This window comes from Pogoniulus pusillus, chromosome 24 (assembly GCF_015220805.1).
Source record: "Pogoniulus pusillus isolate bPogPus1 chromosome 24, bPogPus1.pri, whole genome shotgun sequence".
NCBI classification, from domain to species: Eukaryota; Metazoa; Chordata; class Aves; order Piciformes; family Lybiidae; genus Pogoniulus; species Pogoniulus pusillus.
In genome coordinates, this window is record NC_087287.1 from 19,326,101 (window position 1) to 19,348,895 (window position 22,795).

The following is a 22,795-nucleotide window of genomic DNA, read 5'->3' on the forward strand; positions in this document are numbered from 1 at the left end:
ATTGACAAGGTCTGGGAATGGCAGGAGGAGGAGGAATGGGTTTGAAGTGGCAGAGGGGAGACTGGAACTGGCTGTTAGGGAGAAGTTGTTTGCAGTGAGGGTAGTGAGACCCTGGCACAGGTTGAGGGTGGTGAGGCCCTGGCACAGGTTGCCCAGGCAGGTTGTGCAGCACAGAGTGTGATCTTTGATCACATTGGGTGCTTCTGTGCTGCACAGCCTCCCTGGAGCTGTTCAAGGCCAGGTTGGATGAGGCCTCGGGCAGCCTGCTCCAGTGGGAGCTGTCCCTGCCCATGGCAGGGGCTGGAGCTGGCTGAGCCTTGAGGTCCCTTCCAGCCCAGCCCATTCTGTGATCAGCTCCTGCCCCTCAGCCCTGCTGCTCTCTGCCCTGGCCCCTGCAGGAAGCCACCCCAGGCCATGAGGCAATGACTCCAAAGAGCTTCACACTGTCTGCTCCCGGGCACAGAGCAGGCATCAGCCAGCAGGGGTGCAGCAGGGGTGTGCCAGCTGCCTGCCAGCTCTGCCCTTCCCTTGCCTGCTCTCTGTGCCACGCTGCCGCCCGCAGGAGGCTCTGGCAGCCGTGCTGGGAGCAGGCTGCCTTGCCTGGCAGGCTGCCTTGCCCAGGGGCACACCGAGGAGGGCATCTGTCTGTCCTTCCACTGCGGAGGTGCAGAAAGAGTTCAGCCCCTGGCTGCCAGGCTGGGCGCTGACACCGCAGCAGGGTCCCCATGGCAACGCCGCAGCCTGCGCAGGCAGCTGCAGGCTCCTGGGCAGCTTCGGGAGAGTGTCTTGAGGTGACTGAGAAAGGCTCTGAGTGCTTTCAAAAGATGGACATGAAAGGAAGCAATGAAAGGGGACACAGCCTTCAGCTGTGCCAGGGCAGGTCTAGGCTGGCTGTGAGGAGGAAGTTGTTGTCAGAGAGAGTGATTGGCATTGGAATGGGCTGCCCAGGGAGGTGGTGGAGTGGCTGTGGCTGGAGGTGTTGCAGCCAAGCCTGGCTGGGGCACTTAGTGCCATGGTCTGGTTGGTTGGGCAGGGCTGGGTGCTAGGTTGGGCTGGCTGAGCTTGGAGCTCTCTTCCAACCTGCCTGATTCCATGATTCTACAGCTCCCTGCACTCAGCAGGGACATCCTCCACTGCATCAGGTCACCCACAACACTGTCCAGCCTCGCCTTGAAGATCTCCAGGGATGGGGCAACCACCTCCCTGGGCACCCTGCTGCAGTGTCTCTCTGCACAGGGAGGTGCTCAAGTCCTGCAGTCATCCTCTGGCTCTCTGCTGGACTCTCCCCAGCAGGTCCCTGTCTCCCCAAACCAGACACACACAGGCTCACAGCAATGCTCTCTGCATCTCTCCCACATTTGCACTCACAGCCCAGATGGTTCAAGAGCAGCAGCAGGAACTCACCTAGACTTTGGTTCCCTGGTCCCTGTCTGCTTCCCTTTTGTTCCCTCTTCCCTTGGAGCTCTCTGTCTCTCCTGAGCCGGGGAGCTCCAAACTGGACACAGTATTCCAGCTGTGGTCTCCTGAGGGCAGAGCAGAGGAGGAGAAGAACCTCCCCAGCCCTGCTGGCCACACTCTTCCTGATGCCCCCCAGGATGCCACTGTCTCTCTTGGGCACAAGGGCACATTGCTTCCCCGTGCAGAACTTGCTGCCCACCAGCACTCCAAGGCTCTCTCCATGGGACTGCTCTCCAGCAGGTCACCTCCCAGCCTCTGCTGGTGCAGTTTATGAGCCCTTTGCTTCGCTGAGCCCTTCAGTGGCAGCCTGAGGGTTCTGTGCAGTTCAATGTGCTGATGCAGACTGCCTTAGGAAAACAAACACAGGGCCACGACCCCAGCATGAGGCAGGCACTCACCTGAAACACAGCCCTAAATTGCTTCTCCTGCAGCTGTTACTAAGCACCATAAAATCACTGACTTGGAGAGTCATAAAAATGGGATTTATTGTACATTGCCTGGTCCAAGCAGGGCCTTGTTCCCCTGCTCAGGTAGACAAAACACAGGGAGCTATTAACTTTAATAATCCCTCAGGCTTCTCCATGGATGGCTTGGAAGTAGTGAGGGAGGAGAAAAGGTTCTCTCAATGCAGGGCTGTCAGAGAACCATAGAATGAAGCAGGCTGAAAGAGAGCTCCAAGCTCAGCCAGCCCAACCTAGCACCCAGCCCTGCCCAACCAACCAGACCATGGCACTAAGTGCCCCAGCCAGGCTTGGCTGCAACACCTCCAGGCACAGCCACTCCACCACCTCCCTGGGCAGCCCATTCCAATGCCAATCACTCTCTCTGACAACAACTTCCTCCTCACAGCCAGCCTAGACCTGCCCTGCCACAGCTTCAGACTCGGTCCCCTTCTTCTCTTGCTGGCTGCCTGGCAGCAGAGCCCAACCCCACCTGGCTACAGCCTCCCTGCAGGCAGCTGCAGACAGCAATGAGCTCTGCCCTCAGCCTCCTCTGCTGCAGGCTGCACCCCCCCAGCTCCCTCAGCCTCTCCTCACAGGGCTCTGCTCCAGGCCCCTCCCCAGCCTTGCTGCCCTTCTCTCAACACCTTCCAGCACCTCAGCAGCTCTCTGCAATTCAGGAGCCCACAACTGGACTGTCAGACTGTTAATTTTGGGGGCTGTTTCTACTAGGCAGCTCATTAGTAACTATCCTGTGCCTTTGGGGTCTGTATGCCTCTTAGAACACATCTTTTCATCTCAATATTTGCTCACATCACAGATCCCAGGATGTTAAGGGCTGGGAGGGACCTCTGGAGAGCTTCCAGCCCAACCTCCCTGCCACAGCAGGAGCAGAGAATCCAGCACAGGTCACACAGGAGCACATCCAGACAGGGCTGCAAAGGCTCCACAGAAGGAGACTCCACAACCTCTCTGGGCAGCCTGTGCCAGGGCTCTGGCACCCTCACAGCCAAGAAGTTGTTGCTGCTGTTGAGCTGGAACTTGCTGTGCTGCAGTGTCCATCCCTTGCCCCTTGTCCTGTGGCAGGGCACAAGTGAGCAGAGGCTGTCCCTGTCCCTTCCTTCCTGCCCCCCAGCCCTCAGCTCTTGATAGACACTGATCAGATTCCCTCTCAGCCTTCTCCTCTCAGTGCTCTCCTCTCCAGATTAAGCAGCCTCAGGTTTATCACTAAAAACATTTTAAAAAATAAGGCAAAAGCATCAGGAATGGCCTTGCAAGTCAGACATCACAGCATCACAGCATGGTAGAGTTGGAAGGGACCTGCAGAGATCACCCAGCCCAGCCTCCTGCCAAAAGCAGCATCACCCAGGGGAGCCCACACAGGAATGCACCCAGCTGGGCTCTGACAGGCTCCAGAGCAGGAGGCTCCACAGCCTCTCTGGGCAGCCTGCTCCAGGGCTCCTGCACCCTCACTGCAAAGAAGTCTCTCCTCATGCTGAGGTGAAACCTTCTCTGTTCCACTTTGTGTGCATTGCTCCTTGGCTCATTGCTGTGCACCACCCAAAAGAGCTTGGCCCCCTCCCCTTGGCCCCCACCCCTCAGCTACTGCTAGACACTGATCAGATCCCTCTCAGCCTTCTCCTCTCCAGCCTGAACAGCCCCAGGGCTCTCAGTCTCTCTGCACAGGGAGGTGCTCAAGTCCTGCAGTCATCCTCTGGCTCTCTGCTGGACTCTCTCCAGCAGGTCTGTGTCTCTCCTGAACTGGGGAGCCCCAAACTGGACACAGTACTCCAGGTGTGGTCTCAGCAGGGCAGAGAGGCATTAAGAACAGGAACTTCATCCCAAGTCCCACAGAAGCCAGACAAGGCTGTGCCACATGCTCAGATTGCTGCAGGATCAGTTGGTGCTGTGGCAAACATTAAGGAAACAGCAGAAGGGAGCTGAGCTGAGCTGAGCTGAGCTGAGCACACACCCAAAGCAGAGTTGGTTGGGCAGTACTTGGGCTCCTGGAAGTCAGACTGAAAGCAAGCTTAACTGGGATTCAGAGCTCCACTGTTCCTGACCTATCTCTATTAATAGAGCAGCTCCCCAGTGGAGGAGACCAGAGACAGACAGAATCAGAGTGTCAGGGGCTGGAAGGGACCTCCAAAGCTCATCCAGTCCAACCCCTGCCAGAGCAGCATCACCCAGAGCAGGTCACACAGGAACACACCCAGGAAGGTTTTGACTATCTCCAGAGAGGGAGGCTTCACAGCCCCCCTGGGCAGCCTGTGCCAGGGCTCTGGCACCCTCACAGGGAGAAAATTCCTCCTCCTGTTTCCATGGAGCTTCCTATGCCTCAGCTGCCACCACTGCCCCTTGCCCTGGCACTGGCATCACCCAGCAGAGCCTGGCTGCAGCCTCCTGCCACTCACCTGCACATCTTTCCCAACACCAAGGAGGTCACCTCTCAGGCTGCTCCTCTCCCAGCAGCACAGCCCCAGCTCCCTCAGGCTCTCCTCCTAAGGAAGCTCTTCCACTGCCTGCAGCATCTCTGTGGCTCTGTGCTGGACTCTCTCCAGAAGTTCCCTGAGGTCCTTCTTGAACTGAGGAGCCCAGAACTGGACACAATATTCCAGGTGCAGCCTCCCCAGGGCAGAGCAGAGGGGCAGGAGAACCTCTCTCGACCTCCTAACCACAGCCCTTCTAATGCAGCCCAGGATGGCATTGGCCTTCTTGGCCAGCAGAGCACATTGCTGGCTCATGGGCATGCTCCCACCCACCAGGACCCCCAGGTGCCTTTCCCCTTCCCTGCTCTCCAGCAGGTCAGTCCCCAGCCTCTCCTGGTCCATGTGGCTGTTCTTTCCCAGGTGCCAGACTCTGCCCTTGCCCTTGCTGTGCTCCATCCCATTTCTCCCTGCCAGCTCTCCAGCCTGGCCAGCTCTGGCTGGGTGGCAGCACAACCCTCCTGCTGTGGCAGCCACTCCACCCCTAACTGCACTGACTGAAACCTAATTGATGCCCCAGGGACAGTTCTTGCTTTGGCATGAGGGACCTGCTGCTGCCCTGGAGGGGACCATGGGCAGGGTCACAGAGTCACATCAAGCCAACAGTGGTCCCAACACCACCATGCCACAAACTGCCTCATTTGCACAGCTCCAGGGATGGAGATTTCAACCACCTCCCTGGGGAGCTCATTCCTGTGTTTGGCAGCTGGTTCAGTGAAGTTTCTTCTGACATCCAAGCTGCAGCTTGAGGTCATTTCCTCTCCTCCTGCCTCCTGCTTGGCTGCTTCACCTCCCAGCACACAATCCTAAACCACTCTTCAGGTGTCTATGAATGTGAGGCAGCCTAAGTACAGCTGTTCCCTGCACATACTCGAGGTGAGGCTCAGCAGGGCTCTGAGCAACCTGAGCCAGTGGAGGATGTCCCCTCCTTAGTGCAGGGGGTTTGGACTGGGTGACCTTTGAAGGTGCCTTGCAGCCCAAAGCATTCCCTGACTGGCATTCAGGCAGCAGACTGCTGGCTGCTGTTATGGTGACCACGCAGGCCATGGGAAAGAGAGCACTTCCCTCCCACTGTGGGCCACACCAGAGACACAACAGAATCCACTGGGCCCTCCTCCCTTATAATCACCTCCAGATGGGGCACTGCAGGCAAAACTCCCTCTGCAGTGCTCTCTGCTGCCATATACATTACGCAGCATCGCTAGCCAGGGCCCTGCAGGAGGAACTCGAGCTGCCTGCCTTGGAGGCCATAACCCAACTCTGAGTCGAGTTTTCTTAAGCCATAAATTTGCCTCTCAGCTTTGCAGCCTCTCGGGTTGCACTGCCCCTGCAGCCCCTGCCCCAGCTCTGAGAGCAGCTCTCCCCAGCGCTGCATCGTGCCCGGAGCGCTGCGCGCACAGCCGAGGCTTGTACAGCCACAGCCCTGCACTGCCAAGGGGCTGTGGGGCTGCCATGCCCTGGGATCAAGCCTCAGCTATAAATAGAAGCCAGCCTGCTCTGGCTGAGCTGTGGCTGTTTTTTAGCAGTTTGGGATCACAAAGGGCTCTGTGTGGGAAGCTCAGCCCGGTGGGGAAAGGCAGAGCTTCTGCTCGCACACCTGCGAGCCATGCAAACAGCAGATGCTCTGCAAACCCAAACCCCTGAAACCCAACCCTGGAAAAACAACTGCAAGATGCCAGGCTGGCTGCAGGAGCTTTTTAACTCTTCCAAAGTGAAGAGCCCCATTTGCCTGGATCTTAGAATCACAGAATGCTCTGGCCTGGAAGGGACCCTCCAAAGCTCAGCCAGTCCAACCCCTCCTCTGCACTCAGCAGGGACATCCTCAACTAGATCGGGTTGCTCACTGCCCCCCACACACACCCCTGCACCCAGCAGAGACATCCTCAACGAGATAAGGTTGCCCACAGCCCTCTCCAACCTCACCTTGAAGATCTCCAGGGATGGGGCCCAACCACAGCCATGGGCAACCTGTTGCAGTACTCAGCCACCCTCATAGTAAAGAATCTGTTCCTCACAGCCAATCTCAGCCTGCTCTGCTCTAGTTTGCAGCCATTGCCATGGCAGAGGAGAGGTTGAAACTGGATGTTAGGAAGGAGTTGTTTGCAGTGAGGGTGGTGAGACACTGGCACAGGTTGCCCAGGGAGGTTGTGGAGCACAGAAGCAACCAATGTGATCTTTGATGTCATGGCACCCATGCACCCACCTGCCTCTTGCTGCCACCCCTAGCACTGCTCTCACAGCACCCATACACCCACCTGCCTCTTGCTGCCATCCCTAGCACTGCTCTCACAGCACCCATACACCCACCTGCCTCTTGCTGCCATCCCTAGCACTGCTCTCACAGCACCCATACACCCACCTGCCTCTTGCTGCCATCCCTAGCACTGCTCTCACAGCACCCATACACCCACCTGCCTCTTGCTGCCATCCATAGGCACTGCTCTCACAGCACCCATACACCCACCTGCCTCTTGCTGCCATCCCTAGCACTGCTCTCACAGCACCCATGCACCCACCTGCCTCTTGCTGCCACCCCTAGCACTGCTCTCACAGCACCCATACACCCACCTGCCTCTTGCTGCCATCCCTAGCACTGCTCTCACAGCACCCATACACCCACCTGCCTCTTGCTGCCATCCCTAGCACTGCTCTCACAGCACCCATACACCCACCTGCCTCTTGCTGCCATCCATAGGCACTGCTCTCACAGCACCCATACACCCACCTGCCTCTTGCTGCCATCCATAGGCACTGCTCTCACAGCACCCATACACCCACCTGCCTCTTGCTGCCATCCCTAGCACTGCTCTCACAGCACCCATGCACCCACCTGCCTCTTGCTGCCACCCCTAGCACTGCTCTCACAGCACCCATACACCCACCTGCCTCTTGCTGCCACCCCTAGCACTGCTCTCACAGCACCCATACACCCACCTGCCTCTTGCTGCCATCCCTAGCACTGCTCTCACAGCACCCATACACCCACCTGCCTCTTGCTGCCATCCCTAGCACTGCTCTCACAGCACCCATACACCCACCTGCCTCTTGCTGCCACCCCTAGCACTGCTCTCACAGCACCCATACACCCACCTGCCTCCTGCTGCCACCCCTAGCACTGCTCTCACAGCACCCATACACCCACCTGCCTCTTGCTGCCATCCATAGGCACTGCTCTCACAGCACCCATACACCCACCTGCCTCTTGCTGCCACCCCTAGCACTGCTCTCACAGCACCCATACACCCACCTGCCTCTTGCTGCCATCCCTAGCACTGCTCTCACAGCACCCATACACCCACCTGCCTCTTGCTGCCACCCCTAGCACTGCTCTCACAGCACCCATACACCCACCTGCCTCTTGCTGCCATCCCTAGCACTGCTCTCACAGCACCCATACACCCACCTGCCTCTTGCTGCCACCCCTAGCACTGCTCTCACAGCACCCATACACCCACCTGCCTCTTGCTGCCACCCCTAGCACTGCTCTCACAGCACCCATACACCCACCTGCCTCTTGCTGCCATCCATAGGCACTGCTCTCACAGCACCCATACACCCACCTGCCTCTTGCTGCCATCCCTAGCACTGCTCTCACAGCACCCATACACCCACCTGCCTCTTGCTGCCACCCCTAGCACTGCTCTCACAGCACCCATACACCCACCTGCCTCTTGCTGCCATCCATAGGCACTGCTCTCACAGCACCCATACACCCACCTGCCTCTTGCTGCCACCCCTAGCACTGCTCTCACAGCACCCATACACCCACCTGCCTCTTGCTGCCACCCCTAGCACTGCTCTCACAGCACCCATACACCCACCTGCCTCTTGCTGCCATCCCTAGCACTGCTCTCACAGCACCCATACACCCACCTGCCTCTTGCTGCCATCCCTAGCACTGCTCTCACAGCACCCATACACCCACCTGCCTCTTGCTGCCATCCCTAGCACTGCTCTCACAGCACCCATACACCCACCTGCCTCTTGCTGCCACCCCTAGCACTGCTCTCACAGCACCCATACACCCACCTGCCTCTTGCTGCCATCCCTAGCACTGCTCTCACAGCACCCATACACCCACCTGCCTCTTGCTGCCACCCCTAGCACTGCTCTCACAGCACCCATACACCCACCTGCCTCTTGCTGCCATCCCTAGCACTGCTCTCACAGCACCCATACACCCACCTGCCTCTTGCTGCCACCCCTAGCACTGCTCTCACAGCACCCATACACCCACCTGCCTCTTGCTGCCATCCCTAGCACTGCTCTCACAGCACCCATACACCCACCTGCCTCTTGCTGCCACCCCTAGCACTGCTCTCACAGCACCCATACACCCACCTGCCTCTTGCTGCCATCCCTAGCACTGCTCTCACAGCACCCATACACCCACCTGCCTCTTGCTGCCATCCCTAGCACTGCTCTCACAGCACCCATACACCCACCTGCCTCTTGCTGCCATCCCTAGCACTGCTCTCACAGCACCCATACACCCACCTGCCTCTTGCTGCCACCCCTAGCACTGCTCTCACAGCACCCATACACCCACCTGCCTCTTGCTGCCACCCCTAGCACTGCTCTCACAGCACCCATACACCCACCTGCCTCTTGCTGCCACCCCTAGCACTGCTCTCACAGCACCCATACACCCACCTGCCTCTTGCTGCCATCCATAGGCACTGCTCTCACAGCACCCATGCACCCACCTGCCTCTTGCTGCCATCCCTAGCACTGCTCTCACAGCACCCATACACCTCCCCTCCCAACAAGCTATTCTCAGGCCAGGTTGTTGAGGCTCTTTCCCCTCCACCTTTCCAGCCTGCTCCTAGAACAGTGCTGCTTTTCTCCCTCCCCCTCCCCTCTCCCCACAGGCACAGGCCTTGCTTCCCAGAATTGGGATCTCAAATGGGCTTTGTTAGCAGCAGAGCTCAGAAGCACCCAGAGGCAGCTGCCAGTTTTAGCTGGGCAGGAGTCAGGTTGCTGGAGTGGTTGTGACCTGCACCTGTTTGTGTGCTTTGCCTGCTCTGTGCTGAGCCCGCAGGGCTGTTAGGCAATGCTCTGCAACGGTCAGCAGGCAAACTTAGAGCAGGATGCTTGCCACAGCAGTGGGGCTTCTGCAGGCTGTCCTTAGGGAGCAGGCAGCAGGGGAGCTTCTGTCTGCTGTGCATCTCGGATCCTCTGCTTTTGCAAACTGCTCAGGGACCCATCCAGCACCTCTGCTCTGCTGAGCCCCCACCTGGGGCACTGTGCCCACTGCTGGAGCCCCTGGGACTGGAAAGGGCTGGAGGTGCTGGAAGGTGCCCAGAGCAGGGCCATGGATGCTCAGAGGGCTGGAGCTGCTCTGCTGTGGAAACAGGCTGAGAGAGTAGGGGCTGTGCAGTCTGGAGAAGAGGAAGCTCCCAGGTGACCTTACTGTGGCCTTCCAGGATCTGTAGGCTGCTACAAGAAAGCTGCTAAGGGTCTTGGTAGGGTGTTGGGTAGTGACAGGGCTGGGGGGAGTGGGTCCAAGCTAGAGGAGGGCAGATTGAGATTGGATGTTAGGCAGAAGTTGTTCCCCATGAGGGTGGTGAGACACTGGCACAGGCTGCCCAGGGAGGTGGTGGAAGCCTCAGCCCTGGAAGGTTCTAAGGCCAGGCTGGATGTGGCTGTGGGCAACCTGATCTGCTGTGAGGTGTCCCTGCCCGTGGCAGCGGGCTTGGAGCTGGCTGCTCCTTGAGGTCCCTTCCAGCCCTGGCAGTTGTGTGAGTCAGGGATCTTAATGCCTGCAACTCTGTGTACTAGCACAGACCCAAACGGGAGCGGTCCCCGGAGCTGGCTCCAGGAGCATGGCCAAGTTCCCGTCAGTCATGCTGCTTCCAGCACTGCTGGGGCACAGTGACCTGCTCACTGCACAGCTACAGACACTGAGCCTTACACAACTCAGAGAGAATATGAGGTTAGGAGGTCGAGAGAGGTTCTCCTGCCCCTCTGCTCTGCCCTGGGGAGGCTGCACCTGGAATATTGTGTCCAGTGGCACCAGTGGCACCATTCACCACCACTCTCTGGGCCTGGACATGCAGCCAGTTCTTGACCCAGCAGAGTGCCCCTGCCCAGCCAAGGGCTGCCAGCTGTGCCAGGAGCTTGTTGTGGCAGATGGTGTCAAAGGCTTTGCTGCAGTCCAGGCAGACTCCATCCAGAGCCTGCCCCACATTCACCAGGCAGGAACCTGGTCTTAAACCCAGATTAAGTTGTTCAGGCAGGACCTGCTCCTCCTGAATCCATGCTGGCTAGGCCTGCTCCCTTGGCCATCCTGTAGGTGCTGTGTGATGGCACTCAGGATGAGCTGTGCCATGCCCTTGCCTGGCACCGAGGTCAGGATGAGAGCTCTGGAATTTCCTGGTTCCTCCTTCCATCCCTTCCTGTGGATGGGCATCACATTGGCAGCTTCCAGTCTTTGGGGACCTCTCCAGTGAGCCAGGGCTGCTGATAAATGATGGGGAGCAGCTTGGGCAGCTCAGCTGAGCTCTCAGCACCCTAAGGTGGATCCCATCTGGTCCCATAGACCTGTGAGAATCCAAGAGGCTCAGCAGGTCCCTAACTGCTTCTTCCTGGCCTACCTATAAACCTACCTCCAGGTTTGGTTCAGCTTGAAGAGGCTGCCCAGGGGGGTTGTGCAGTCTCCACCTCAGGCTGTGTTGTTCTGTGGTCTGCTCTAGGTGATGCTGCTCTGGCAGGGCAGTTGGATCAGATGATTTCTGGAGGCCCCTAACATTCTGCTGACAGACTTCCCAACAGGTCCTGGTTCAGAGACTGAGAGCTCACACTTCAGCATGGATTCCAAGACTGTATCCCAGGAGCAGAGAAAGCTTTGGCATAAGCACAGTTCAGAGGCAGGGAATATTTCCTTATGGTCAGCAAGCCTTGGTTCTGGGAGGGGTAAGCTCTGAAGCTAGACAAGCCCATGATGACCTGCTGAAGAAGGCTTCTATCTTGCCTCAAATCACCAGCCTGGATTCCCTGTGCTCTGGGGAGAGTGGCAGCACAATTCACATGTGCCAAGTGGCAGTTTGGGCACCAGTCCTTCTTCTTGGCTGCAAAACAGATGGCTACAGCAGCAGAGCCTGAGCAGCAGCCATCATCTTCTCAGCACCACAGAATGGCCTTGCAAGTCAGACATCACAGCATCACAGGATGGTAGAGGCTGGAAGGGGCCTCCAGAGATCACCCAGTCCAGCCTCCTGCCAAGCAGCATCACCCAGGGGAGCCCACACAGGAGTGCACCCAGCTGGGCTCTGACAGGCTCCAGAGCAGGAGGCTCCACAGCCTCTCTGGGCAGCCTGCTCCAGGGCTCCTGCACCCTCACTGCAAAGAAGTCTCTCCTCATGCTGAGGTGAAACCTTCTCTGTTCCACTCTGTGTGCATTGCTCCTTGGCTCATTGCTGTGCACCACCCAAAAGAGCTTGGCCCCCTCCCCTTGGCCCCCACCCCTCAGCTACTGCTAGACACTGATCAGATCCCTCTCAGCCTTCTCCTCTCCAGCCTGAACAGCCCCAGGGCTCTCAGTCTCTCTGCACAGGGAGGTGCTCAGGTCCTGCAGTCATCCTCTGGCTCTCTGCTGGACTCTCTCCAGCAGGTCTCTGTCTCCCCAAACTAGGCACACACTGGCTCACAGCAATGCTCTCTGCATCTCTCCCACATTTGCACTCACAGCCCAGATGGTTCAAGAGCAGCAGCAGGAACTCACCTAGACTTTGGTTCCCTGGTCCCTGTCTGCTTCCCTTTTGTTCCCTCTTCCCTTGGAGCTCTCTGTCTCTCCTGAACTGGGGAGCTCCAAACTGGACACAGTGTTCCAGCTGTGGTCTCCTGAGGGCAGAGCAGAGTGGGAGAAGAACCTCCCCAGCCCTGCTGGCCACACTCTTCCTGCTGCCCCCCAGGATGCCACTGTCTCTCTTGGGCACAAGGGCACATTGCTGCCCCGTGCAGAACTTGCTGCCCACCAGCACTCCAGAATCTTTGTCCGTGGGGTTGCTCTCCAGCCCCAGCCTGGTGCCTGCCCAGGCGCAGGACCCTGCACTTGCCCCTAGAGGACTGCGGGTGGTTTGCCTCTGCGCAGCGCTCAGCCTGTTGGCTGGTAGTCAGCATTAACATCACAATGTTGAGCCGATTACCATGGTCAGTGCGAATCTTTCGTCCTGGGCAGCAGCACTGACATTCTTCTTCCATTCTCTCTCTCTCTGGCACAAAGCAAAGCCCTCCCCTGGGAAATAGACATCTGATCCAGACTGGCTCCTTATGGGACCTGAGCAGTCACTTGTGCTTCATGCTCCAGGAATGACAAACGCTTTAGGAGGCACACCAGAGGCCACCTGAAAAGTCTCAATACACACTGCCAACAGTTGGAACTTACTAAGTGGTGGGCACAGTGGTGCCAGTTCCAGAGGAGGAATTGCTTTTCTATCTTCTTACCCAACACAGCTTGCCCAGGGGACTGCCCTTAGAATCATAGAAGGAATCAGGCAGGTTGAAAGAGAGCTCCAAGCTCAGCCAGCCCAACCTAGCACCCAGCCCTGCCCAACCAATATCAAGTTCAAGGTCCTGCAGCTGGGTGGAGGCAATGCCAAGCACCAATCCAGGGTGGGCAGTGAGTGGCTGGAGAGCAGCCCTGAGCAGAGGCACTTGGGGGTGCTGGTGGAGGAGAAGCTCAACAGGAGCCAGCAGTGTGCACTTGCAGCCCAGAGAGCAACCAGAGCCTGGGCTGCAGCAGCAGCAGTGTGGGCAGCAGGGCCAGGGAGGGGATTCTCCCCCTCTGCTCTGCTCTGCTGAGACCCCACCTGGAGTGCTGCATCCAGCTCTGGAGCCCCTGGGACAAGAGGGCTGTGGAGATGCTGGAGAGTGTCCAGAGCAGGGCCAGGAGGATGCTCAGAGGCTGCAGCAGCTCTGCTGTGAGCACAGAGTGAAAGAGTTGGGGCTGTGCAGGCTGGAGCAGAGGAGGCTCCCAGGTGACCTTCTTGTGGCCTGCCAGCATCTGAAGGGGGCTCCAAAAAAGCTGGGGAGGGACTTTTGAGGCTGTGAGGGAGTGGCAGGAGTGGGGGGAATGGAGCAAAGGTGGAGGTGGGGAGAGTGAGGCTGGAGGTGAGGAGGAAGTTGTTGAGCAGGAGAGTGGTGAGAGGCTGGAATGGGTTGCCCAGGGAGGTGGTTGAGGCCCCATGGCTGGAGGTGTTTGAGGCCAGGCTGGCTGAGGCTGTGTGCAGCCTGCTCTAGGGTAGGGTGTCCCTGGGCATGGCAGGGGGGTTGGAACAGGCTGATCCCTGTGGTCCCTTCCAACCCAGACTGATTCTATGATGCCCTGGCTGGAACATCAAATGCATAATTAGGGAAAAAATATCCATGTACTGTTTTATGTCCTTGGGACAATTTTATGCCAATAGTTCCCCCCCACCCCCTCTCTGGACAGAGGGAGCCATTGTAACTGAGCACACAACAGCTCTTTCATAATAGCACAAGTCAGCAGCATGCAGAGCAGTGGCATCAAGAGCAGGAAGCTCTAGGCAATGTCCAGGGCCTGCTGAGAAACACACTGCTTATTATACACCATGGATCAAAGAGCACAGCCACCACCTGGTCAGCTTTCAGGCTCACTGAGCCACTGCTGTCCTGGCTGACACTCCACTGAATTGCTAGGGCTGGAAGGGACCTCAAGGAGCAGCCAGCTCCAACCCCCCTGCCACGGGCAGGGACACCTCACACCAGATCAGGTTGCTCACAGCCACATCCAGCCTGGCCTTAAAACCTTCCAGGGCTGAGGCTTCCACCACCTCCCTGGGCAGCCTGTGCCAGTGTCTCACCACCCTCATGGGGGACAGCTTCTGCCTAACATCCAATCTCAATCTGCCCTCCTCTAGCTTGGATCCTTTCCTCCCAGTCCTATCCCTACCTGACACATTAAGAAGTCCCTCCCAGCTTTCTTGTAGCCTGCTCCATATCCTGGAAGGCCACAATAAGGCCTCTTTGGAGCCTTCTCTTCTGCAGACTGAACAACTCCTGCTCTCAGAATTCATGGGCTCATGTAGGTTGAAGAAAATACTTCTCCATCATTTGAATAGTGACAGAATCACAGAATCAGGCAGGCTGGAAGAGAGCTCCAAGCTCAGCCAGCCCAACCTAGCACCCAGCCCTGCCCAACCAACCACACCATGGCACTAAGTGCCCCAGCCAGGTTTGGCTGCAACACCTCCAGCCACAGCCACTCCACCACCTCCCTGGGCAGCCCATTCCAGTGCCAATCACTCTCTCTGACAACAACTTCCTCCTCACAGCCATCCTAGACCTGCCCTGCCACAGCTTCAGACTCTGTCCCCTTCTTCTGTTGCTGGCTGCCTGGCAGCAGAGCCCAACCCCACCTGGCTACAGCCTCCCTGCAGAAGCATTAAACATATTGATGCTTGTTCCTATGCAGAGTATAGGAAATGGCTTTTAAAACCAGACAGCTGTTCTGTCTGCTCCAAAACAGATTGGAGGTGATCTGGATTAATGATTCACTGAAAGCAAGAACACAAGAAAGAAAGTTTCATGTGAAAGACTAAAAATACCACAGCATCATCAAATGGTGGAGGTGGGAAGGGACCTGCAGAGATCACCCAGCCCAACCCCCTGCCAAAAGCAGCATCACCCAGGGGAGCCCACACAGGAATGCACCCAGCTGGGCTCTGACAGGCTCCAGAGCAGGAGGCTCCACAGCCTCTCTGGGCAGCCTGCTCCAGGGCTCCTGCACCCTCACTGCAAAGAACTTTCTCCTCATGCTGAGGTGAAACCTTCTCTGTTCCACTCTGTGTGCATTGCTCCTTGGCTCATTGCTGTGCACCACCCAAAAGAGCTTGGCCCCCTCCCCTTGGCCCCCACCCCTCAGCTACTGCTAGACACTGATCAGATCCCTCTCAGCCTTCTCCTCTCCAGCCTGAACAGCCCCAGGGCTCTCAGTCTCTCTGCACAGGGAGGTGCTCAAGTCCTGCAGTCATCCTCTGGCTCTCTGCTGGACTCTCTCCAGCAGGTCTGTGTCTCTCCTGAACTGGGGAGCCCCAAACTGGACACAGTATTCCAGGTGTGGTCTCCCCAGGGCAGAGCAGAGGGGGAGAAGAACCTCCCTCCACTAGAGTTCATTGTTGCCTTGGTTCTTCTGCTTCACTCCAGCCCATCTGCCTCGACTCAGACACCCTGGGCTACATCAGTCCCACATCCACCACCCCTGTCAGGTAAGGTCCAGCATGTTTGGCTCCCAACCAGCTGGGTAAGGTTGTTTTTTCATTACACCATACACTCTCTAAACATTTGTTTTACACTACAGGAGGAAATTCAAGCCTCAGACTGTGCAATGCCTAACTCTGAGGAGCTGAGAGAGTGAGCCAAACCAGATCTCTTTTTAATTGCCCCTGCAGACAAACAAGGTCCCCTTTGACAACTTTGCAAGTCCAGATGCAAGCTGAGGGCCGTGGGCAGCCTGACTGATGGCCCTTGAGACCGCTACACACACACACACATCTGTGGATGTTTCTACTCATTTCTGAGGCCCAAAGTTTCTTCTGGGAGTGGAGGGAACAGTTCAGTCCTTGAAATCAGCCTCTGCCTGCAGAGGAGGACAAATAAATGATCCAATACTTGTGCTGAAGGATTACAACTCCCTGTTTGTTTGACAAGTGCCTTCGCTGGAGCCAACTGGACTTCTGCAGCTGGCTGAAAGGGGGCAAAGTTTCACCTGCAGCAGTAAAATGGAAAAAGTGGGGAAAAAAAAAGAAAAAGAAAAAGGAAAAGGAAAAGGAAAAGGAAAAGGAAAAGAAAAAAGAAAAGAAAGAGGAAAAGAAAAACTGAAAAGAAAAATAAAGGAAAAGAAGAACAAAAAGAAAAAAGAAAAGAAAGAGAAAAAGAAAAATTAAAATTTAAAAAAAAGGAAAAGGAAAAGGAAAAGGAAAAGGAAAAGGAAAAGGAAAAGAGAAGGAAAAGAAAAGAAAAGAAAAGAAAAGAAAAGAAAAGAAAAGAAAAGAAAAGAAAAGAAAAGAAAAGAAAAGAAAAGAAAAGAAAAGAAAAGAAAAGAAAAGAAAAGAAAAGAAAAGAAAAGAAAAGAAAAGAAAAGAAAAGAGAAAAAGGAAAAGAAAAAGAAAAGGAAAGAAAAGAAAAGGAAAAGAAAAGAAAAGAAAAGAAAAGAAAAGAAAAGAAAAGAAAAGAAAAGAAAAGAAAAGAAAAGAAAAGAAAAGAAAAGAAAAGAAAAGAAAAGAAAAGAAAAGAAAAGAAAAAAGAAAAAGAAAAATGAAAAGAAAAGGAAAGAAAAGGAAAAGAAAAGGAAAGAAAAGGAAAATCAAAAAAAAAAAAGAAAAGAAAAAGAAAGAAAAGGAAAACGAAAAGAAAGGAAAGGAAAGAAAAAGAAGAGGGAAAGGAAAAGGAAAAGGTAAAGGAAAAGGAAAAGGAAAAGGAAAAGGAAAAGGAAAAGGAAAAGGAAAAGGAAAAGCCTTTCTGGGGTTAGTGCCCTGCATTTCTGACTCTGTGTCTCCAGGGAGGCTTTCACAATCTGTCCACACCTGGGCTGGCTGAGGAGCAGTGTGGGCAGCAGGACAAGGGAGGTTCTTGTGCCCCTGTGCTCAGCACTGCTCAGGCCACCCCTGCAGTGCTGTGTCCAGTTGTGGGCTCCTGAATTGCAGAGAGCTGTTGAGGTGCTGGAAGGTGTTGAGAGAAGGGCAGCAAGGCTGGGGAGGGGCCTGGAGCAGAGCCCTGTGAGGAGAGGCTGAGGGAGCTGGGGGTGTGCAGCCTGCAGCAGAGGAGGCTCAAGGCAGAGCTCATTGCTGTCTGCAGCTGCCTGCAGGGAGGCTGTAGCCAGGTGGGGTTGGGCTCTGCTGCCAGGCAGCCAGCAGCAGAAGAAGGGGACAGAGTCTGAAGCTGTGCCAGGGCAGGTCTAGGCTGGCTGTGAGGAGGAAGTTGTTGTCAGAGAGAGTGATTGGCATTGGAATGGGCTGCCCAGGGAGGTGGTGGAGTGGCTGTGGCTGGAGGTGTTGCAGCCAAGCCTGGCTGGGGCACTTAGTGCCATGGTGTGGTTGGTTGGGCAGGGCTGGGTGCTAGGTTGGGCTGGCTGAGCTTGGAGCTCTGTTCCAGCCTGAGCGATTCTATGACACTACGAACAGGTCGCCCAGGGACGCGGTGGATTCACTGACCCTTGAAACGCTCAAAAGACCGCACGGACGTGGCACTTCGAGACGTGCTCTAACGACCCGGTGGCGTTAGGCTGCCAGTTGGACTCGATGACCGTCGAGGTCTTTTCCAACCTCTTGGAAAGGGTAACTTCTCTGCCGCTGCCGTCCCTTTCTCCGTGCTCCTCTCGGCACACAAAGCGGCGCTCCCCGAGCGGCCGTGTGTGCGCTCCGCCATCCAGGCACTTGTGTCTGAGCTAACAGCGCTGTGGTCTCAGGGCCAGTTTCTTCCCGAGGCGACCGCTCGCCTTCCCGGGGCGGCAGAAAGGCGTCTTTCTTTATCTCTCTCTTTCTCGCTCTCTTTCTCGCTTTCTTTCTTTCTCGCTCTCTTTCTCGCTCTCTTTCTCGCTTTCTTTCTCGCTTTCTTTCTCGCTTTCTTTCTTTCTTTCTTTCTTTCTTTCTTTCTTTCTTTCTTTCTTTCTTTCTTTCTTTCTTTCTTTCTTTCTTTCTTTCTTTCTTTCTTTCTTTCTTTCTTTCTTTCTTTCTTTCTTTCTTTCTTTCTTTCTTTCTTTCTTTCTTTCTTTCTTCCTTCCTTCCTTCCTTCCTTCCTTCCTTCCTTCCTTCCTTCCTTCCTTCCTTCCTTCCTTCCTTTCTTTCTTTCTCTTTCGTTCTTTCTTTCGTTCGTTCTTTCGTCCTTCTTTCGTCCTTCCTTCCTTCCTTCCTTCCGTCCTTCCTTCCTTCCTTCCTTCCTTCCTTCCTTCCTTCCTTCCTTCCTTCCTTCCTTCCTTCCTTCCTTCCTTCCTTCCTTCCTTCCTTCCTTCCTTCCTTCCTTCCTTTCCTTCCTTTCCGTCTCGTTCTTTACATCGGAAAGGGAAGCTTTGCTCGCCCCCGCGGGGCGGAGCTGTGCCCGCTGCCCGGGCTGCCCCCCGCCGGGACTCGTCTTTGTTCGGGGCCGAGCCCCGGGGCGGAGCAGGGCGCCCGCGGCAGCCGGGCGGAGGGGCGGGCCCCGCGGCAGGGCGCGGCCCAGCCCGTCCCGTCGCGCCCGCGGCTCGGAGGGGCCGGTCAGCGGGCGGGGCCCCCGCGGCGGCGCGGCTGCGGCTGCCGGCGCCGGAGGAGCCGCCCCCCGCGCCGAGGTCTGCCCGCTCGGCCCCTCGGCTCGGCGCGGCGTGGCCGGGGCACGCCGTCGGGGCGGGCGGCATGTGGCGGGGGCTGCCTGTTCTGGCCCTGGCCGGGCTGCTGGTTCTGGGGCGGGCGCCGGCGGGGCGGGCGGCGGCCTGCGAGCCGGTGCGCATCCCCCTGTGCAAGCCGCTGCCCTGGAACATGACCAAGATGCCGAACCACCTGCACCACAGCACGCAGGCCAACGCCGTGCTGGCCATGGAGCAGTTCGAGGGGCTCCTGGGCACCAACTGCAGCCCCGACCTCCTCTTCTTCCTCTGCGCCATGTACGCGCCCATCTGCACCATCGACTTCCAGCATGAGCCCATCAAGCCCTGCAAGTCCGTCTGCGAGCGCGCCCGGGCCGGCTGCGAGCCCGTCCTCATCCGCTACCGCCACGCCTGGCCCGACAGCCTGGCCTGCGACGAGCTGCCGCTCTACGACCGCGGCGTCTGCATCTCCCCCGAGGCCATCGTCACTGCCGAGGGCGCCGGTGAGTGCTCGGGGACGGGACGGGGCCGGACAATGGGCCGCGGGGAGCGGAGTCCACCCTGGGGAGCCCTGCCGCACCTCCCGGAGCTTTCATCTCAGCCTCTTTTCTGACCCTCCGCTTTCCCCCGCTTCGTTCTGCTCTGCCTTTCTCCTGGCTGCTGGCAAAGTTTGGCCGCGGGCGTGTGCGACAAATGACAGCCCCGACGTGCTTCGGGGAGCACTCGGAACCCCCTTTCGCCGCACCGGGGGTGTGCCGCTGCCGGCGCTGGTGTCCCCTCGGGCCGGCTGCCCCTTGGGAAGGCAGAGCCACCCCAGGGAGCGCTGCCGGTCGCTGGCCCCCGGTCGCTCACTTCAAGATGGACAATAAAGCTGGTGGAGGGTCTGGAGAACAGCTCTTTGGAGGGGCGGCAGAGGAGCTGGGGCTGTGCAGTCTGGAGAAGAGGAGGTTGTGGCGAGGTCGGATCAGTTTCTTCTCCCAAGTAACTCGCAACTTGACAAGAGGAAACAGCTTCAGGTTGCTCCAGGGGGGAGGTTTTCATCAGTTTGGAAAAATTTCTTGCCCCAAAGTATTGTCAAGCCCTGGAACAGGCTGCACCATCCCTGGGGGGGTGTTGGAAAGCCCTGTGCTGCTGAGGGGGCCGTGGTTTGGTGGTGACCTGGCAGTGCTGGGTTCATGGTTGAAGCTTTAAAGGTCTTTTCCACCGCAGACCGTTCCGTGATTCCCTGAGCAACCTCTGGCGCTGAGGCAGCCTCCAGCACAGCTCTCACGGTACCTGACCCCCACGGGCGTCAGAGAGGCTGCTGGAGCCCCTCAGCTCTCTTGCTGAATGCTTTCACTGGCTTTGCTCACTGTAGTCCCATGGGACAGCTGGCGCTGTCCCTCGGGAGACAGGGACAAGGTAGAGGCAGCTCATTGTGGTCAGCTGAAGCCATCTGAGCTGCTCAGGCCACCCCAGTGCTGCGAACTTAGTACTACTCTGAGATCCTGCTCTGTTAGGGGTGGGCTTCTGTCCTGTTGTGACAGGGAGGGGATCGTCCCCCCGTGCTCAGTACTGCTCAGGCCACACCTTGAGTGTTGTGTTCAGTTCTGGGACCCTCACTCCAGGAGGGACACTGAGGTTCGGGAGCTCGTCCAGAGCAGGGCAGCGAGGCTGGAGAGGGGCCTGGAGCAGCTGGGCTGTGAGCAGGGGCTGAGGGAGCTGGGGGTGTGCAGGCTGCAGAAGAGAGGCTGAGGGAGCTGGGGGTGTGCAGGCTGGAGAAGAGGAGGCTGAGGGAGCTGGGGGTGTGCAGGCTGGAGAAGAGAGGGCTGAGGGAGCTGGGGGTGTGCAGGCTGGAGAAGAGAGGGCTGAGGGAGCTGGGGGTGTTGAGGCTGGAGAAGAGGAGGCTGAGGGAGCTGGGGGTGTTGAGGCTGGAGAAGAGAGGGCTGAGGGAGCTGGGGGTGTTGAGGCTGGAGAAGAGGAGGCTGAGGGAGCTGGGGGTGTGCAGGCTGGAGAAGAGGAGGCTGAGGGAGCTGGGGGTGTTGAGGCTGGAGAAGAGGGAGCTGGGGGAGCTGGGGGTGTTGAGGCTGGAGAAGAGGAGGCTGAGGGCAGAGCTCATTGCTCTCTACAGCTCCCTGCAGGGAGGTTGGAGCGAGGAGGGAGCAGCCTCTGCTGCTTGGTGGCAAGGGACAGGAGCAGAGGAACTGGTTCCAAGCTGCCCCAGGGGAGGTTGAGGCTGGATGCTAGGAAATATTTCTTCCCAGAGAGGGCTCTCAGCCATGGAATGTTCTGCCCAGGGCAGTGCTGCAGTCCCCATGGCTGGAGCAGTTTAAGCTGTGTGCGGAGCTGTGCTTAGGGACATGGTTTGGTGTTGCCCTGCGGTGCTGGCTGGAGGGTTGGACTGGCTGAGCCCGGAGGTCTCTGCCAGCTGCAGGTTTGCTGTGACTGTGGCTGCCCTTGGGCTGCAGGAGCTGGGAGAGCACAGCTCCAGCACGGCGAGCTGAGCAGCGCAGAAAAGCCGAACCCAAAGAGCTGTTGAATGGGAAATTAAAGGCAGGCAGTGGGCGGCCGTGGCCGAGCGAGCTCTGAGCCTCGTGGAGCGACCTGCGTGGCTGTCCCGCTCGTGGGCAGCCTGTGCTGCTGGCGGAGCCAGGCTCTCGCTGCAGGGCTGCGGTGCCGTGGTGCTGCCACATCTCTCCATCGCAGCGCTGCGAGGGGGCAGCAGCAGCAGGAGGGGCCGGGGGCTGAGGCAGAGCAGCTCCCGCATGCCCCGCGGGCTGGTCCAGCCCTTCTGGTGCTCCCGGCAGCAGCAGCAGGTTATGGCATCTTGCCGACGGGCAGCAGAGCTCACCTCTGCATCCTCCCCCGGCAGTGCTCTGCAAATAGCAGGCGGTGGTTTTTTGACGCCCTGCTCAGCACAGTGTTTGACTGTGCTTCAGTCCCGGTACCGAACGCTAACGTAGCCCCTGCCAGCTCTGCCAAACACTGCCATGCCTGTGTTTCTCTCCTGATGAGATCTCCTGGCTGTGCTCCCCAGCTCAGCCGGCCCAGGTAAGCTGCTCGTCCCTGTTTGTGTGTTGGCCAGACTAACCCCTGGCTCTTCCAGCCCTGTCTGGAGAAGAGAAGACTGAGAGGGGATTGGATAAATGTTCCTAAGTATCTGAGGGCTGCCAGGAGGGGGGGACAGGCTCTGCTCACTGCTGCCTGGGACAGGACAAGCAGCAATGGGTGCAAGCTGCAGCAAAAGAGGTTCTGCCTCAACACAAGGGGGAACTTCTTTCCTGTAAGGGTCCCAGAGCCCTGGCACAGGCTGCCCAGAGAGGCTGTGGAGTCTCCTTCTGTGGAGCCTTTCCAGGCCTGTCTGGATGTGTTCCTGTGTGCTCTGTGTTAGATAGCATTGTCCTGCTCTGGCAGGGGGTTGGACTGGATGATCTCCGTGGGTCCCTTCCAGCCCCTGACATCCTGTGAGCCTGTGACTCCACTGAACTACTTGCTCCACCTCTTGAAATCACAGAATCATAGAATCAGGCAGGTTGGCAGAGAGCTCCAAGCTCAGCCAGCCCAACCTAGCACCCAGCCCTGCCCAACCAACCAGACCATGGCATTAAGTGCCCCAGCCAGGCTTGGCTGCAACACCTCCAGACACAGTGACATATCTCAGCACAGTGCCTGTACCTTGACATCTCCACAAGCTCACAGAACCTTAGGGCTTGGAAGGCACCTCTGAAGAGCTTCCAGTCCAACCCTCCCTGTGGTGTTTTTAAAGAGAGCTGACAGCAATGAAGCTCTCAAAGGAACTGGAGAAAAAAAAAGCCCAAACAGAGCTATATTCAATTCAAGAGAGCTGCTGAGGCACTGGAAGGTGTCAAGAGCAGGGCAGCAAGGGTGGGGAGGGGCCTGGAGCACAGCCCTGTGAGGAGAGGCTGAGGGAGCTGGGGGTGTGCAGCCTGCAGTAGAGGAGGCTGAGGTCAGAGCTCATTGCTGTCTGCAGCTGCCTGCAGGGAGGCTGTAGCCAGGTGGGGTTGGGCTCTGCTGCCAGGCAGCCAGGGACAGAAGAAGGGGCCAGAGTCTGATGCTGTGCCAGGGCAGGTCTAGGCTGGCTGTGAGGAGGAAGTTGTTGTCAGAGAGAGTGATTG

At 57.4% G+C, this 22,795-nt stretch overlaps 1 protein-coding gene across 2 annotated transcripts in view; it reads left to right on the forward strand.

The window, feature by feature from the left end:
* Window positions 1-18,658: 18,658 nt before the first annotated feature.
* Window positions 18,659-22,795, forward strand: part of FRZB (frizzled related protein) — a 38,733-nt gene continuing 34,596 nt past the window's right edge. The window contains exon 1 of one of the 2 annotated variants that reach the window (XM_064163988.1): window positions 18,659-19,183. In XM_064163988.1, the coding sequence (XP_064020058.1) occupies window positions 18,730-19,183 (454 nt within the window). In that variant the 5' untranslated portion in view covers window positions 18,659-18,729. The remainder of the gene's footprint in view (window positions 19,184-22,795) is intronic. The other variant, XM_064163986.1, reaches the window with a different exon arrangement.